Source organism: Corvus kubaryi, unplaced genomic scaffold (genome assembly GCF_017639235.1).
Source record: "Corvus kubaryi isolate FWS band 111438036 unplaced genomic scaffold, C.kubaryi_AGA036_p1.0 37272, whole genome shotgun sequence".
NCBI lineage: Eukaryota > Metazoa > Chordata > Aves > Passeriformes > Corvidae > Corvus > Corvus kubaryi.
The window spans coordinates 611,457-630,259 of NW_024581084.1; the positions used below are offsets into that span (position 1 = coordinate 611,457).

The 18,803-nt window shown below is 37.7% G+C and overlaps 1 protein-coding gene across 5 annotated transcripts in view; it reads left to right on the forward strand.

Moving 5' to 3' along the window:
• The window catches only part of CEP112 (centrosomal protein 112), a 158,596-nt gene that overhangs the window by 6,876 nt on the left and 132,917 nt on the right, over positions 1 to 18,803 (forward strand). For 4 of the 5 annotated variants that reach the window (XM_042025497.1, XM_042025499.1, XM_042025498.1 and 1 more), the window contains exons 5-9: positions 984 to 1,074; positions 3,297 to 3,371; positions 9,384 to 9,500; positions 10,981 to 11,028; positions 11,169 to 11,246. In XM_042025497.1, coding sequence (XP_041881431.1) covers positions 984 to 1,074; positions 3,297 to 3,371; positions 9,384 to 9,500; positions 10,981 to 11,028; positions 11,169 to 11,246 — 409 coding nt within the window. The remainder of the gene's footprint in view (positions 1 to 983; positions 1,075 to 3,296; positions 3,372 to 9,383; positions 9,501 to 10,980; positions 11,029 to 11,168; positions 11,247 to 18,803) is intronic. The other variant, XM_042025500.1, reaches the window with a different exon arrangement.

Here is an 18,803-nt window from a genome sequence, read left to right on the forward strand (position 1 = left end):
TTGATAGTGGAGTATTTGCTGAAGGATGTTTCACTACTGTTTTGGATCTTTTGCTGTATCAACCCATCTAATAAATGCTTATAATTTTTATTTTCTTTTGGTTTTTTCCCTGTTCTCTGGCTGAGAAATGTGTGACCAGGTGCATCAGTGACAATTCTCTTCACCTATCTGCTGATCTTCATTTGCCTTTGTTCAAGTGTTTTATTTGCAACAAAAGCTTTTCCAGAAAATCCCTGTCCAGCTCTGCTGGACAGAGCACTTGGTCATGCTTTGCTTGTGTCCTGTCTTGTGGGCTTTTCTTTGCCATCCCCCTTAAATTCCACTTTAGTCCCTAAAACAGAAATGAAATGAAACGTAGACAATCTTTGTGACTTGTTCGTTTGACATGTTCCTCTCCATCTTGGCCTTTCAAGCTACTGCCTTTGTATTGAGCTGTGTGTGTAGTTCTTGCCCTTGTCTTTGTGTGTTATAGGATCATTTACCTTGTTCTAACCTATTCTTTTGGTCTTAAAAGTCTCCCCTATGGTGCAGCCAACCATCACCTTAATTCCTCTTTCTTCTCTGAGTCACTGGACTCCATCCTATGTTGTTTTATATGCTTAGCAATTTTGTTTCAAAAACATTCTCCTAGATCAACCCTCTCCTTAGCTTGGGTTTATCCTAAAATCCTTTGGGAGATGTTGGGTGATGTAGTAAAAAAAAAGCAAAGAACACTTTTTAAGGTACTGCCATGTATGTGGTACTTCTAGAGGGTTTTTTGGTGTGGAGTTTTTTGGTGGTGATTTTTAATGGAACACTTAAGACTTTTGTTTGCCTTTAACAAGAAATTTTTTCTCTTTTCTCTCTTTTGTTTTGATCTTTCCATCTTGACAGTTTTTTTCTATATTTTAAACGATTCTATTCTTTGATTAATATCCTTTGTGTGCCACAAGCTGCTGAAAATGAATCCTTCTCTTTCTGCTTCCTCTTGTCATTAATAACAGGGAAAGATTCAATGAGAAGCCATCAGGAATATCCCGTTGTCTGAGTTCTCCTCACCGGACAGATGAAGATAACCTAGGCACGCCACTATCTGTAAGATGCTTCTCCTTTTTGTCCTAAAGCTCTACTTTCCCTGAGTTGGGTTTATATACCCTGTAAAGCTGTTATTTCCAGCTCTGTGTGGGTCATGATTCCTGTGTAAAGGTGCAGACTTCTGGGAGAGAGTGATAGGGAGGACTAAAACTCATCAAAATCTGTCCTCTGCAATTCAGGGGAGGAGAATTTCTTATAGGATGCTCTCAGTTCATCCTAATGCTTGACCTCTGTTTAGTGTCATGTGTTTAGTGTCTGCTGCACTGTTTTCCCTGGGCTTGGCAACGTGCCTGCGTTGACATCATCTTGTATTTTGCAATAACAGATTAAAGAAAGCTGCATAGATGCCTCTGGCTCTGTTCAGTGATGGTTGACCTCTGAAAGAGTGAATTTTGGACAGTTTGTTTCATCAGACTTTCCACACTGAGCATTGTGACTGATGAAAGGGCATTGAATGGGCTTTGTCTAAAACCCTTTTAGTCCAAAGTATTCATTGATGTTGTTTATATAGTTGCAAGCATTTGCACTGACAGTTACTCCTGACAAATGTGTGATACCAAGAAATGCGCTGTTTACCCTCCAAAATGTGCTCTGTGGCCTTGCAGTGTCCTTCACCACACCTAGAACAACCCTCACCCCTCCATGAACACTGAATTTCCTGTTTGTTCCTCTAGTTCTGCCCATGCTTCTTTTTTTGATTCCATCAGAGGAATAGTGTAGAAAGATTGCAGCTGGGCACAGCTGAGGACATGAAGTGCAAATAGGATAAACTGGAAGCTCTTTCCTGAGGAAATTTGTGTTGTGCTGTGCATCTGGAATAGAGGATTAGCAAGAAGGGATTTATCAGGGCAGGTTACAGGTGCTCAGTGGGCAAAAATCAGTGCCTGTGCTCTAGGCTCTGATTGCTGTGAATGTATTTTTGTGTGTGTTGATTGTATGTATACAAATGTAATTTAAATACAGAAATGCCGTAATTAAAAATAGAACCACGTGCTTGATTTACTAAATTTCTCCTTATTGGTTTCCTGTTTATTTACTTCAGGAAATATTCCTTATGGAAGAGTTGTTGTAAAAAAAATTATTTTCTTCAGTTGTAACCTGGATTTGGGGCTTTAAAGTTTTGTAGGGGAGTTTTGCTGCTTTGATTTGTTTATTTTTAATTTTTGGTGGTGGTGGTGGTGGCTCTGCCACAGCTTCCAGAGCAGAGTTTGATAAATCATTGCACTTCATTGTTCTTCAGCTCCATAGATTGGATTCTCCTGTGATTACAGCTTTAAAGGGGCCTTTAAGTGAAATAATCCTCCCTTGCTTTGCCAGACAGTTCGATGACGTTTGGCTGGCTGGAACAATGTTCCATTGTCAGTGATGCACAGATGTTCTGGCATCATTCAGGCCCAGGTAGAGGAGCAGGGAGACTTTTAAGAAACATTAAGAGCTGCCTCAACCAAGTGTTGATGAACTGCAGCCCAAGCTCCAGTCACTTGTGACAAATGAGATTTAAAGAAGAGGTGCTGGCAGGCCCATACACAAACCTCACTCAATGAGACAAAGTAATTCAGGCTTCAGTGTTGTTTTTTAAAATACCTCAGCTCAAGGAAATGTTCTGTACCAGCTTTCCCATTAGATACTTCAAATGCAGTTGGGTAGTTACTGTTGTCCCACAGGAAAAACTTCTCTTCTGAAAGGTAATTCCTTGTTACTTCCTTGAGCAGCAATAACCACAGCCCTGGCTGGATGCTGGAAATCAGGGAAGATCCTTGAGCTGGGCAGCAGCTGCTCTGTCCTCTGCTTTGATAACCATCACTGCCTTGCTGTGATTTCCTTTGATTTTTAAATCTATGTTTTTATTTGGAGGCTGATCAGGTGATCTCTGAATTCTGGATTAGGCCCACAAAGGAGAGACGAATTGTCCTAGAATGTTACCTGAAAACTGAGTGTTCTGAGTTTTTTTTAATAAATTCACCCTCTGTAAAGGGGACCATTGCTTTGGGAATTAATAAAGAAGAACACTGAAGTGGAGAGCCAGGCTAATTTATCCTCTGAACTCTTTCTCAGCCCGCTATCCTTCTGGAAACTGAGCTATTTAGGTGAAAGCTGTCAGAGGTATTGTGACACTATTAGGAAGTGCAGTGTAGGTATGGCCAAGCTAATGAGAAGTTTAATTTTAAATTATGTGTCTGCCAGCAATTCTGGTATTTTCTTTGACTTTCCTTGTGTTCCAGGATGATCATCACAAAAGAAACTTTTCGTTGGATGATGATGACCTCGAAGCACGACTCAATAGTTGGAATCTTGGGGTAAAATAAACTGAGTACTTTACTTATTTATTGACTTGCAATGGGAACTCCTCAGTAATGTAGTCTGAGCTTAGCCAACAAAACTTCATGTGGCAATCAGTCTTTTAGAAATGAATCGGTAAAGCTCGGAAAGGTTCTTTATGAATGTATGAGAAGAAAACATCAAAATTTTAAGTAATAATAATCTTCACATATTTAATATGGTTACTGATAAATCAGGCAAAATAATGGCTGCTGGTCAAAACCAAGTGTCGCAGTCTGGTAGAAATTCAGCTTATTTATTGATGACTCTATAACATTATTTTTTATTTATACTTGTATAAATGAAAGAAGAGTTTGGCTTTCTGTGGTTTTTCTTTTAAACCAATACAGAATCTGCAAGCCATTAATACAACTCAACTTCTTTTGGTCAGTGCGCCTCCTTTTGAAAGTGTTCAGGAGACTTTTCTGTGTGTTCACCTCTTTCTTTCCCTTTTAATAATTCAAATTTGTTACTCTTATAAGACTTTATTCCCTTGGTTGTATTTTCTGTGGTGTTCACGATAGTTCTAAGGTCACAATGAAGTGACCTCTTCTCTGTAGCTGTGTTTTAACGTATTTTTTAATTGTTTTGTCTTTTTTGTAACCCTTTCACTTGTACCACCAAATCTTTAACCTATTTCATTAGGATTAATATCCTCATAGCAATTTTTTTTATTAAGATCACTTTGATTTTAACAGGGAGGTTTCTTCTTTCTTTTCTTTCTCATTTTGTGCTTATTTTCACAGGTTGAAAGCTCACAGAGTTACAGCCAAAGTTAGGAGTGATTAAAGCAAGTTTAATGAAATAGTTCAGCCTTGTTTTTTGAAAAATAATCACGTATTTTCATGTTGTCATTTTAATCAGCTGCCAAATGATCCTTATTCTTCCTATACTATTGTCAGTCCAGAGGGATATGACAGCATTTAAAAATCTTGCCTATTACACTCCAGGATTTTCAGGAATGGCCAAGTTCTCTTCAGTACAATCAGAAATGATAACAAAGGATATTAATGGTTTTGTGTCCTTGGTGTTTCTCTTGCCTTTTCCAAGCTAAAGGTGGAGATAGGTGAAAACGTCAGCACTGTACAGGTGTCTGAAACAAAGGTGCAAGCAGTCACTTGCAGATTTTGGATATTTGGGCTGTATTTATCCATTGGATTATATGAGCAGAAAGCTGTAATACCTTGAGCTTTTAAAGCTGCTTTAAGGGGGAAACTTGCTCATGGCCATTTTACAAATTATTCCAACTGATGCTGACAAAGAATCTCTTTGTATCCAGCATTTTTATATCAGTGTCGATCTGCTTGCCTGCTTATCTCTTATCTCTGTCATTTTATTTGTATTTTATTTCTTTTTCTAATTGAAATTCCAGTTTGCAATCATGTTGTGTTGCTAATGGCTGGTTATTAAACTGTGATGATCCTCTGCTGATACAGGAGCTCCCTTGGATAACAAATTGGCTACCGTGGCACATAAATCAGTTTTTCAAGTCTCCTCTCCAGGGATGGTAATTAAATAAGTCGCTCATGACAGACTTTGATTGCCTGATAAGACTTGTTGGGAGTTACCTGACAAAGAGGATTTGAGGTTGTAAAAGAGAGGTCTGTGAGGGGTTGCTGCTGAACAGCATTTCCCTGCTGTGGATCACGGCCTCCAGTGGGTTCTGAAAGGGTCAGGAAGTTTTAAGTGGAGTGTCATACTTAAAGAATATGTCATTACTGAAAATAAAAAAATCCCACTAAATGATTGCAGCACCTTGGAATCTGTAAGATTTGAGTGTCAGATGTGGCTGCTGTTACTTGCAAGCATTTAAATTGCCATGGGAGCATCTTGCTGTCCTTTAATTGCTACTCCCAGCTGCAAACTGTTTGGGAAACTTAATTTACAAGTGATCCCACCTCAGATACAGAAGACCCTTGACCCAAAAGAATACTTCAGTAGTGGGGGAAGATAGGAAAGGAGATACAGAATGGCTTTCATTTGGAGCTGCCTTGGGTGAAGAACAGTTGTCTTGAAAAGCTTTTCAAACTTTCCTTGGGTTTTTTTGGTTATACAAAGATTTTTCTCAGTAAGGAACTGTGTAATTTTAGGAAGCTGTGATTATGTCAGGCAAGTATACAAGGAGACCATGCTATTATGCAAGAATCTGCAAATACCTTGCTAGGTACACAAAATGGTGAGACAACCCTGGTGTCTTCCAGCTGTGAGGTGCTGCTGAGCCTTCACTGCTCCAGCTTGGGCTTGTCTGGATTGAAATGACCAGTTATAAGCTTATCTTTCAGCCTCCTGCTTCTTTAATATATTCTAAATTTCTTCTTCTTCAAAGCTCTTGTATTTTTAAGGTCACATACTGGATGTGTTTTCAGTTTTTATGATATACCTACATCAGTGATGGAGGGTTTTTTTAAAATACTATTATTAAAAATACTGTGAGAAGTTTTGAGAAATGCTTTTATGATTTCTCTACTAAGCAGAGAGGTCAAAGCTTAACAGTCTAATCTGGAGGCTTCAGGTATTTGTTCTTAATAATAACATTTTCTACAGGAGAAGTAAGTCTGTGGCATTACTTTGCTGATATTGTTACTTCTTGTGAGTAATAAAATAATTTTTCCCTTTGCCTTGCAGTGTTCCTGATTATCCCTATCCAACATTTTATTGTTCAAGTTCTTTAGATTCTAGTCAGGCATGAGTAAATGTTGTAAAAAAAAAAAAGTTGCGTTTTGATTGTGATAAATTTGCCTTTCATACATGGAATACTAATTTACACTCACTTTACATACATTATAAAATCTGTTTTCCTTAGCCTGTATTGACTCTTATCTAAACTGATATAGGGACTGTCCTTTATCAGGTGTTCATGCCTTGAAGCTGCATTTGCAATGTAGAAAAGCAGAAATCCTTTTCTATGGCTGTTTGAAATGAAAAGGTTCCGAGCCAGGAGCTGAGACAAATACCAGTAATCTTTGGTCATGTCATTACTTCGGACTCTCTTTGTCATTCTGTAGCCATCTTAGAATATAGTTAAAGTAACCTGGGCTAGGGGAATGAGAGGAACTTCCAGCCCAAACTTTTCTGTGTTTCTGTGATCTTATTTCATGAACAGCTGTCAATAAACTTCTGCTTGTTGTTGCAGCTCTAGCGCACTTCATAACTGAGGGGAAGGTGGCTATCTCCTGTTTATGTCTCAAAAATAATTAAATATTGTGAAATAGGTACAGTGTCAGGAAAAGAATGTTGTTGAATAATGGAATTAAACTGCTTTGTTTTTCCCTTTTCTTTTTTTCCTCTTGTAGCTGATCTTTTTAGATTGTAGACAAACATAATTTTTGGATAAAAAATTCAAGTTACATAAAGGAACAACAATGAATTAAACCCCTGCAAATTCTTACCTCACCTGCCTCTCTGTCTCTCACTCTGTCATGATGACTCTGATGCAGTTTCATTTGTCACCAAATTGTAGCCAATTATAGGTGTGACAAAGCATCTCTTTCAAACATCCCAGGAAATTCAGCACATCATTTTAGGCAGAAAGCACGCAAAAAGATTGTACCCTGGGGAAACAGCAAAGGGGTTTTTAATCAGGGAGAACACGATTTTTCACCACTGGAATTCAGGCAGGACGAGAATTAACTCTTCAGCTTTTACCAGAAATGATGTGGGGTGTTCAGTGCCGAGAACCTGGATGCTCAGCCTTGCCCAGAATTTGTCCTGGGAGATTTTATTGCCTAATAAAGGTTTGAGAAGACTTAAACCAAAGAAATTCTGTGGTCGGTGGCTCGTGTTCCATTCTCCTTCCTTGGAGAAAAGCTTTCTAACACAGGGTTAAATGGATGGGAGCGTTGGGAATTCTTGGGAGGCTGTAGCAGCAGTGGATGCTGTGCCTGCTCTGTGTGCTTGGCTCACATCTCCCTGTGTCTTTCCAGTCTAGTTAAGCTCAACCATTTCTGCACAAGCCATTTGATTATCTTTTGTTTGGTTTCTCAGTCTGCCTGCTTACTATAAACATACCTACTGTATATGTTGTGGCCTTGGAGGGCAGCAGCACTGGAAAAACTTTCCCACAGTGAACTCCAAGTGGTGTTGCGACTTCAAAAAATAAATTCAACTTCCATGCTGACAAACAATCTTCATGTGCTTTAATGTCCTTCCACTAAGACTGCAGAAGCAGCATTAAAGTGAACTTCCCTACAAATTATGATGTTAGATAAGAATGTCCTTACTCAAATTTCCTGAAGCTACTCAGCAGTTATTTCTGTAGGGAACATGCTGGCTGGCTGGGTTTGGTAGATTAAAGTAAGAATTTAGGGCAAGGTTCAGTTTAGTTGTTTACCATTTCAAAGTCTTAAGTGTTCTTAACTCTTTCATGTGTGTTTTTGCCATCTTTGTTTTGAAAACAATCACATTTTGTCTTTGAAGAAGCTTAGGGGGGAATGTGGAACAAGCCTGCAGATGCAAGTGTGGGGATTTTGTTCCCTGAATCTTAATATTTACAATGTACCTTCTGTTAGTGGACTGACACAGGCTACAGTTGGGGATTACTGGAGATAACCATCCCTGGATAAACGTCTTCCAAAGAGTGGAACGTGACTTTGGAGGGGTAGTTTGGAATCATGACATCAGTGTTGTCATTGTTGTGGTATTTACTGAGCAAAAGAGCAAAGCTTTGCTGTGAGTTTCTGGGCTGGGCTATAGTGCACAGATGGAAAGCCTGTACAATATTTTCAGCCTGAGGGATGGAATATAATTGATGAGGATGAGACTTGCAGAAGTACTTAGAGCTCAAAATTGTGCTTTTCCTGCAGTGTCCTTGCTTTTGGGAGAAACCACTTCAACTTTTGTCAGGGCTTCACTCACTGCTTGTGTTGGTAGCTTTAAAATTGTGTAACTCATAAATATTTAGTTTTGACCACTTTAGGTGTTCATAACACTTCAGGTGTTGTTAAAATGAATAGAAATGGAAAATACTAAAGTTACAAATTACAGCTCATTTGCCTGAAATGCAGTTTTGGAATTTTATTTTTTTGTACATTTCTGCAATACCTTTTTTTCAACTTAAAAAAATACATATATTTGCATGAAGTAGATTGTCTCTGTTAGGTGGTGGGGATTTCTTCATGGGGATCTGATCACCCAACACCTTCACAGCTCTGGTTTCGGAGGACTAGAAGATGACTATTGCAGTCTTCACCAACTGAGACATGGTTTCTTGTCAGACTGCCTATTAGAACAGGAGAATCCAAAATCTTTCCTACAAAGAAATTCAGAATACCATTTCTGTTAAGAAGTGGTATTTACAAATTAGAGTTCAGTTCTAGTTCAAATAAAGATGTCTTTCATGGTGACATTTATTTGGTTCATACTCTTAAGAAAGCATGTGATTTACTGCTCTTCTCATGGCAGTCCTTCAGTTTCATACATATGTATTTTGGCTTGTCTTTGACCTTTTGCTTATTATTTTTAAATTTGCATGTTTCTCATAAACACAGACTTTTTTTTTTCTTTTTTGGGGCATTCTTTATTGTGATATTCTCTCTTTAATGTGGTCTAATTTTGCTAACAAGAAGTTTTGCAGAGGACCAGCATGAAAAGAATGAATGTTGAGGCATTAAATGTTTACAGATCAGTTTAAGTGGATATAATCCACAACAAGTAACAAAGTGGGAACATTTAACTTCAAAGCACATATGGCTGCTGTTACAAAATCAAAAAATGCAAGACTTGGGCCCTACAAAGTATTAGAGACACATTTTCCTTCTCTCTCATAAACAAGGAGGATGTACCTTAGCTTTTCCGATTGGTTTTGAAGTGAAGGCTGCAAACAGCTGAATGTCATGGTCAGATAAAGGATTGGAATTAATTGTAAATATTTACAGTAATTTTTTGCTTTAAAAAAAGCCAAAGTAAAGGGTGATAGTATTCATTCTGCACGAGAGCCAGGGCTCTTGGGAAATAATTAAGCCTTTGAAATGTCGCTCTGCAGCCTTCTCCAGATTCCACCAGGTATTGGTGAAGGCTTCCACTGTTCTCTGCTGCTCAGGGTGCTGGGATGCCAAATTGGGGAGTACCTTGAGCTTCTGGCAAACACCTTCAGCCCTGGGGATGATCAGGTGTGTGTGGGCTGGATGGAGAAGTGGCCAAATTGAGATGGGAGGAGGAGTATAATAGCAGTAAAATGTAGATAGAAAATCCTATTGCAGATACAAATGTGTAGGACAAAGAAAATCCTCCAAAATTTTTCCAGTTTGGTATTTCTGTACCTTTTATTTCCCTCTCTCTTGATTTGCTCTTTCTTCCCCTCCACTGTGTCTCCTATGGTTAATGCTCCAGGATGATCCCACTCCTGTATTCCTCTCTTCACAATCTCTTCTGTGTCCAAAATTCCTCATTTTTGTGGCAGTGGGTGCAGCCAGGATTCCTTCATTCACTGGTGGCTGCGCATGGATTTTAATTGCCAACACAGGATACTTTGTGTGAAAGAAAGTTTAATGTAACTGTTTTAGTAAACTCCGTGACAATAAACAGGTTATTGTTAAATTATTGGTTTCTTGATGCTTTCAGCTAATGTATTAAATCAGTGGATAATACTATTCATTGGAATTGAAGGTATGTGTTAAACGTGAGTATCTCCGACTTCTGGGTGAAATATGACAACTCCTCAACAGCACACAGAAATCCTACATCACCTTTTGGGACAGGAAATGAATAACACTGTATCAAATTAAAATTTCAGAGGGATTAAGCCTCTTTTCCACTGATAAACTCAACACACAAATTTATTTCTTACTACTGCAGAAAGTGCAAGAATTTGATATAATTGCCATGCCTTGTAGATCAACCTAATCTTACAACATTTTTTTTTAATGTGTATTGCAATCTCATTCATATTCCAAATCTCACTGCCACATTTTACAAGATTATACCCTTGAAAGCTTTTTTTGGGCATTCTGCTTTCTCTGTGATGTGATGTTTGAGCCTCATTGTCTGAGAAAATGAGAAAGATAGAGCTGTCTGATAGAGGAAGTGGGTTGGGAACAATGTTTTGTATCCAGTTCTTAAAAATAGTGATTAAGAGAGCTGTTTTAATTATATAGTCATGTTAATGAATCATTTCCTTATGTTTTGTCTCTATAACTTACACGCATGGCTGTAGTTTCAATGCATCCAACTGTAATTTTTCAAAAGCACTAGATTTTAACCAGTATAATCTGTAAACTTATTGTTGCTTTATACTGATTTCAATGAAAATTTAGCCAATAAAGTTGGAAATCTTTTGCATATGCCTATGTATGTAGCTGCCAAATATTTTTATAATATGCATTGATGGAATTTTTACAACCACGAGAGTTGGGAGGGAAAAAAGTGCACTTTTTGGTCCATTTATATTATCAAACTTGCTGAGTAGATAATTTCCAACCAAATGATCTCTTAGGAAGATTTCCTATTCCTGTAACATTTAAGGCATGTTGAAATCTCATCTGTGGCTCTTCTGAGTGATGCAGTTGCTGTGCTAAGTACAGTTTAGTTGGGATGTCTTAGGCTGAATAAGACATTGTTGACCTGCTGATTTTTCTCTCTCTTGTTTTTCAGTTAGAAAACCCCAGATACCTGCGAGAAAAACGGGTGCCAATGACTCTGGTAGGTATTTATATTCCCTTGGTATTTCAGAAGAGCAAACAAACATTTTCCCTACTTTTAATTTCGGGTCAGGATTGATTATACTTGGATTTACTGTTTTTAACTTCATTGGTTGTTCTGAACTTTTCCTTGTTCATTAGATGACACCTAAAATTGGCCTAGGAAAGAGCAGCCCCACTCGGCACCACCAGGCGCTGTTTCTAACACAGGAAAAAGAGGTAGGATTCTTTGGAGTCTTTAAGGCATTTGGAATTGGAATGGAAATTGGGCATTAACAAGGATTATTGTAGCAGAAAATCTCATGGAAGAGAAATTTGCTGAAGTGACAGGGCTTGTCATTAAATACTTAATGTATTTCCCAATTCTTTAGGGGGTAAAAAAGACTTTCTGAACACATTTACTGGTCCTTTGAAAGAATTTTTAGTGGAGGGAAGTTTGAATTCTAGGAATTTTCCAAATTACTTTTTAACAGTGGCAGTGAAACCTTTGATTTAGGGAGGACTTTTGTTTACTTTCTGTATACCTTTTAAAATTAGCAGATTTTGACCTTATTTCTGATAGGATCTACATTATTTCTATATTTGCCTCATTGAGCTCCAATCCTCTTTTGGTGGTATGGGGTTTTATTTTACTTCTTCGGAACATTGTGAATTCCTGAGATTCCAAGCTTGGCTGTCTAATTCTCTCACACCATGTTATTTTGCTTTGAATATGTGTAAAAGTAAAATTTTGTGGTCATTTTCACCTTTTTCATGGTTTAAGGAAGCCGACTGCCTGAGATATTTTGTGACAAGCTGCTCATTTTATTTAACGCATTTCTTTTTTTTGAAAGACAGTGAATTAATGGTCAGGAAAGGAAACTCAAGATGCATTAGGAAAACGATTAATAGAACCCCCCAAATCAACTAACCAGTCATAAAAAAACTGCAGTGAAGCCCTGGATCTATCACTCTGCTGTGTTTGCCCTTCAAATTTCTGCTTTCAGCCATATGCTCTTGGAAAATTGAGACATACGTGCATAGTTCCCTACTATCCAGAAGGACCTAAACTCACAAAGGACCCCAAATATGCCTGAGTTGGGGAGGAAAGGGCATCATCAGCAAAGCAGGAAAATATTCCTCCTTTTCCTTTGTATCTTGTAAGGACACATGGATTGGAACTGTCCTAAAGTTATTTTCAAGACACTTCAGAAAACATCTTTAGCAGAGATACAGAGGAGGGTAAAATTGGTTGGCAGATCCTTCAGTTGTTGATAAAATAGTGTGCATGTTTTTTCTGTTGCTACCTGCCTGTCTCACTCAATGCTCAGACAAGCAGTTTCACAATCCATGTGCCTTTCACTTTCTCTGCTCTTCTATTGACTGTTCTTTTGTATTGACAACATTCAAACCACCAGTGCCTCAGGATGAGGCAAGGTTTCATAAGATGTGAAAATAGCGCAAGAAATAAATAAATTGAAAGCACAATGTTGTCATTTAAACAATATTTTCAAATTAAATAAACATGAATGCATGCCAAGGAGCTACATAAAGTACCCAGTTAATACTTTGCTAGTTCAGTGGAAAAATCCTCTAAACCACACAGTAAAAATCCAGGACTTTTTGCTAATGGTGCTCGACTGTGGGCTGGTTTGAACTGGAAAGGTTACAGACAGTGTTTCACAATCACCATGTGTGTGCTATTAATGAGAAAACTTAAATGTGTTTTCATCTTATTTTGTTTGTGAAGCTCAATTAGGAATAAAGCCTTTTCATTTATAGAATGTGAATGTATTAACAGAAAAATGGTGCTGTACAAAAGGGTTTGGAGGAACCTTCAACTGTTTTCAACCTCTTTGTAGTACAACGGGAGAACATAAAATAGGATAACTGTGGGTTTTTTGCTTTTAACCTTTAGACCTTTGTTCATAAAGCATTCCTGCACCTGTTTAGAGTCTGTAATGCTGAACACATGGCCATGAGCAGTGATAACCACATCACAGCCCTGCGAGGACGGCGATGTCGTCAGGCAGCGGCTTTTAGTCATCTTTTCCCCAAATACTTCTGACATGGATTAAACCATTTGGGAAATGGTCATTACTGAAAAATCATGGGCTTAAACAAGGGAGATGCAACCCAACAGGAATATATCCGTGTTCAGTGGGACAGCAAAGCACAACAGATGGGGTGATTGGCCTGTCTTGATAAAAAGGGAAAAGTGTCCCTTTGAACTTCACCTGTGGCCATCCTGTGTCACCCAGTGCTCCACAGGGCAGAGGAGGGGGAAAGGAAAAGTCTGATTTGTGGCTTTTCAGAAAAACATATCCATTACCATTGCTAAGATAAAGGTTTGGAATTCTTCTGGAATGAGAAAATAAAATTAGCTATGTTAATAAACTGATTTTTTTTAACCTTTCTCAAACAACTAGTTTATCTGATATATCACTTGAAGACATTCTTTAAAGAAGTTCTCTGTTGTAATTTTTCCTTTTGTCAGTCTTATTTATTCTTAGCATTTTTTCTCAATTTCCTTCTGTTTTATTATTTTGTAAGCAAAGATATTTATTTATCTTATCTCAACAAAGGAAACCTAAACAAATCTGAGGCCTATGGGAAATAATTTTCACTTGTCAGTTGAAGGCTTACCTGGAGTAAATTTGTGCTGAGTTGTATACCAGCTCTTAATTTATTTATTTTTCAGTCAAACTGGTAAGCTCAATGCTTTGTGCAATAAATTGTGGAGCTTCATCTCTCTGGGTTAACTGAGAACACTGAGTGTTTCCAATGTTTTTGTTGACTTCATCACTGTGCTTCTGTTACTCCCCTGTTTTGTTTTTCGGGAATCCAGTGATAAAGCCTTTGGTCACTGGAACCACTGGTGCTTTCCCAGCCTCTTGTGTACTAAAGCAGCCCAGACTAAATGGTCGTGCAGCTGGAGGGAGGAGGAATTCTGGGGAAGGCAGTGGCTGAGTTTTCAGGAGAACACCTGGGATAACTTCCACCAGTTTGTCATGTGGGGTGGGGAATGAGGAAGAGGGAGAACACCAGAGGAAAAGGAGACATAAGATAGGTGGTGTAAGATAACAGAGAACATAGAGAGTGGGGAAAAAGACTTTTTCCTTTTTTCCCTGAAAACACATCTTCATGGATCGAGGACGAGAAGTAAGATGGAAAACGAAGAGTGTTTTATGGGTTTATGATTAAAGAAGTCTTATCTTTAGGATGCAGCCTTTTTAAAAAGCTGTTTAGGACCTTCATCCTTGTAATCTTTATTTATGTTTTTCTCCTTATTTTGGGAATGAGCACTCCCTTTTACTACATGACACAAATTTTGTTTATAAAGATCATCAAGCCATTTTTATGGTTTTACTGCCCAGAAGTGTTGGGATCTAGTGATATATTTACATTAAGATAAAATCTGCAGTGCTGATACAGTTAAGTCGTGGTCTGGCTAAAAGTGCTCTGGATTGAAGGTGTTGAAAGCAGCAGATTTACTGTGCTTCTCACTTATCTGGCAGGAGATTATAACTTGAAACAGAGCAAATTGCATGAGGGCTGTGGTATGGATGTTCCCCAAGAGGGACCATACAGAGAATGTAGGGAAAAGAATACAGGGAGGAAAGAAAGTTGTAAAAGTTGGGAGCGAGAGTGAATAACACAGGCTGGTGTTAGCATGGAAAAGGGAAGGGAAAGAGCATTTGAAGATAAAGAGTCCCTGTAATCAGGAGATGGTGATCAGTGGGCATTGTCCTGCTGGGTTTGATTTCTTCCTCTTAATTGCCCTGTTCCATAGTGAGGTATTTAAATACATGAAGTTCATGCCAAATTATGAACAATAAATAAACCCAGCATGGAGACAGTATCCTAAAACAAGGACTCTTGTAATTAAACCACTGTAAAATTAACATTATTGTGCCTTTAGCTACGTGATGAATTTAATATTTTTCCTTATTGAAAAGAAATATTTTTGTTTGTATCTTCCAAGAATGGTAACAAAATCTATCAGGGTTGTTCTCTTGTGTGTTATATGGAATTAAAAGTGTGTGCTTATGTCTGTGTGTGTCTCTAGAGTTTAAATTTTGGTGGATGGATATATAAACATCTGTGCATGGAATCAGGAGAGCTGGATACAGCGCAAGGAACCTCCTCAGACATGTGATGGGGCTGTTTGTGCTTTTTAATAACAGGAGGAGAGTGGTTTAGATGAACTTTCTGAAAGCATTTGAGTGGGCCCAAAACCTGAATCTTAAAATAACCGGAGCTTCCTGTGTTGGAATTCTTTTTCTTATTATCCCTCTGTTCTTCCATTTCTCTTCTTTTTGGTGTTCCCCTTCTTTTGTCATCCTGTTCACTGGGGACTGTCCAAGCCATACTTCTGCTCCTAAATGTCATGCTGCTTTCCAAGGATAAAGATTGTAAAGGTTTTTAATCCTGGTGAATATTCTTGTTAAAATGTAAGAACGTGTGTTGATTTCTGTTCACACAAGCGTGGCCCATATGAGGAGACAAGAAAAGGCAGATATGACATAATTCTGGCTTTCATCATGAGTTTCACTTTTCTGTAACTTTTTTTTTTATGATAACTTGGTTGTAAAAATACTGTTTTATTTCCCTTTGAAAATATTCCAAGCAGTGACAGGGACTATTTTCTGGTTCATTTGAATTTTCTCCTTTTCTTCACAACCCTAGTGTCTGTTTTGAATGCAGGGTCTGATTTATATGGAGAATCCAGTTGTAAACTGATTCTCACCACTGAATAATTGTCCTGAGTAGGAATCTGTTCGTTCATATTTAAATTCACAGCAATCTTGACTGCTGTTAACATGATTCCTGGCTGATTAATGTCCTGTTCCCAAAAACATGTGCAAGTTGTCCATTGTGTTCCGTGTGAGGAAGTCACATCCTGCCTTGCTTTGATAACTCTTCAGAATGTGATGTAATAAACCCCAAACCTTATTTTATTGCTAGACTGGTGTGAGACACACAGTGGATGTCAGGATGAGACATGTTTTCATGAACTGACTGCTGATTTATAATTCCTGATACCAGTCAGGCTGGTTATGGAGATCTAGATGTACATGTACAGTTATTTATTTATTTTTTTGCAATAGTTTGTGAACTATGTCTTTAATTATTGCACATATGGGCTGGAGACATTGAGAAAGATCAAAGGGGTAGGTTAGCAATTCAAACTAGTGTTTTAACCAGTAGAATGTCCAGATGGTTGCCAAGCAGCTGGGAATTAATCTTTTGCTGCATGATTAATCTCTACCTCAAAGTGTCTCTCTCTTAAAAAAAAAAAAAAAAAAAGAGGAAGAAAGTTTGAGGGTTTTTGTTTTCATGTACAGATTCTGATTTTTAAGGGAGAAAAGACATTGACTAGAAAAAGTAAGTGCTTACACTGTTATTGCAACATGTTGCACGGGTGAAAAGAAGGTGGAAGTACAGTTTTTGTGACTGGTTTAGGAGATCTTGAAATGAGTGTAAAAAGTTCAGTAGCTGCTAAAATACAGCATAAAAAAAGAGAGGAATAACACTGGGGAAAAGAAGTCAGTACTGTTGACTCAGTGTATTCAGACTCATTCACTGGACTGGGCACTATGCAGAATTCCGTGAAATTCTCAAGTGATATCTTCCATTATATTTGTATTTCACTAAATCCCTTTGAAATCTGTGTGAATCCTGCATGTTCACAGGTTCAGTTGGGTTCAGTTCTGAAGATACAGTTTGTTGCATTTTTGAGCTTTTATGAAATTGCATCTAATACTGCTGTGTCTAAGCTTTCTTAATTTCCAAACATAGATTGAGCTTTTTTTGGTCCTTCCTGATGTCGGTGTCTCCTACTGGTGGCAGATGTTTGTTCCATGTGGAAGTGGGACCCTGCAAATAAAGCTGTTAAATAATATGATGTGATGTAGTGCTAATATCCATGTTATGTTTATTGGCCAGAGAAAACATCCTTGAAAGCAGAAATACCATTTCCAGTTATTACAGTCATTGGGATACAGAGCTGTGTGCATTTCTCCTTCTTCCCACCACCCTGAACATGGAAATCCATGAAAAATACATTGTTCTCTCTTGAAAGAGCCTAATGACATTTACATATGAATAAGAACAATTGCCCATTCAATTATTTTTCTGTATCAAGCAAATGTGTATTAATTTCAGTGTCATTTAAAAAGTCAGATTTTTCTTGATGGGGGAAGCTGGTAAGATTTGATTTAGCACAAACCCTTTAATTTTTAGTGGCTATAAAAACAGGGCAATGTCATATTAATTTTTTAATTGAGTGAATATCTTGTTTCTCTTTAAAGAGTAATGTGTTGCAACTGGAAGTAGCAGTTGTAGTGTTTTTAAAGAGTGAAGATACAAAGAAGGTTAGATATGTGGAGGGAATTGTAAGTGTTTGTTAGGTCAAATAATACAGTCCAGATCATAAACATGGACTTTTGTAGAGGGACCTTTGAATCTGGGCAAAATGCCATGTTTATAAAGGGGCTTTTTACATTCTAATTTCTGGCTGTTCCACTTGTTTGATGCTGTTTTTATTTCAGTCCATCTTTGGTTTACCCTGAGCTCTTTGCAACAGAGACTTTCCAAGACATTTATTTCACCTTAGTCGTTGCATTGGATAAAAATATTGATGAGATTCAGTGCTGTAATTGGAGTGGTTAATGATGTACTGTGTCAAAATGTAGTTATAAATTTGTTTATTTTTCTGAAATGGGAAGTGAACATTATTTTTTCCACATCTTGTAAACTGAGCGCAAAGTTTTCAGCAGTTCCATTTGAAAATGGAAGATTAGTTGCAACACGATTAAAATTTACATTCACTGTAGAAACTTCTGTTCAAATATATTGTTACAAAATATGATTTTTTCCTGTTTTTCACACCAGTGATTTCCTTTTAAATACTCTGAGTCTTATATGCTGTATAATGTAGAAAGTATTAATATACCTCAAAGCTAATCTGAAAAATTTTTTGACGGTACAGTTTGATACAGAAATAACACTATGAGATCAGACAGCTTGTTAATGATGAAGTGAAATCCACTGTTCCAAATTACCTTAGTCTGAAGTCAGCATGTATTTGTAATAAATCTTGACTGTTTTGCAAGTACAGTCTCTTCTGTCTTGGCCTTCCTGTATGGTTTAAAACACTGTGTAAATTATCAATATTTATTATTTTAACCTTGCATGTGCAAATTGAGTAAGCACAATTCAGTAGAAAGTTCTAGTTGTTTGTTGATATTTTTTAAGAAACCATTTTCTTCTGTGGAAATATCAAAGCTTTGTGTGCTGTGCACTGATTTCTTTTAGCAGCTGCAGAACACCAAGACAAATGACTTTTGTCATGTACTGTAAGATATACAAGTCATTGTTCTACATTGTTAGTTCTTACTTTGAAGTTCTCATTTATTGTTTACATCCTTCTCCCCCTTCCTCGCTTCCTCCCTCCCCCCGCGCCCCCCCCCCCCCCATGTATTCATAGGCTTGGAAAAAAAAACCTGGCAAGCAACAATTTCTGTTTTGTCAAATAGCCAAAAACCCCAATCTGATGAATGTTAAAGCTCCAAGATGCCCCCCCTGGCCTGAGGGTGAGCCCTGGAATGAACACAAGTGGGCAGGAGTTCAGTATGAATATTGTTAACCCACTTATTGATTTGCTTTTAAATCAGGTATTTAAATATTACAACAAATTTCTGTAAATGGGGACAAGATAAATGTTTGTTCTCTGTTGTGAAAAAAGGAGAGATCACCTTTTGGTTTTCCCCTGGAGGTTTATGACAGTTGCAT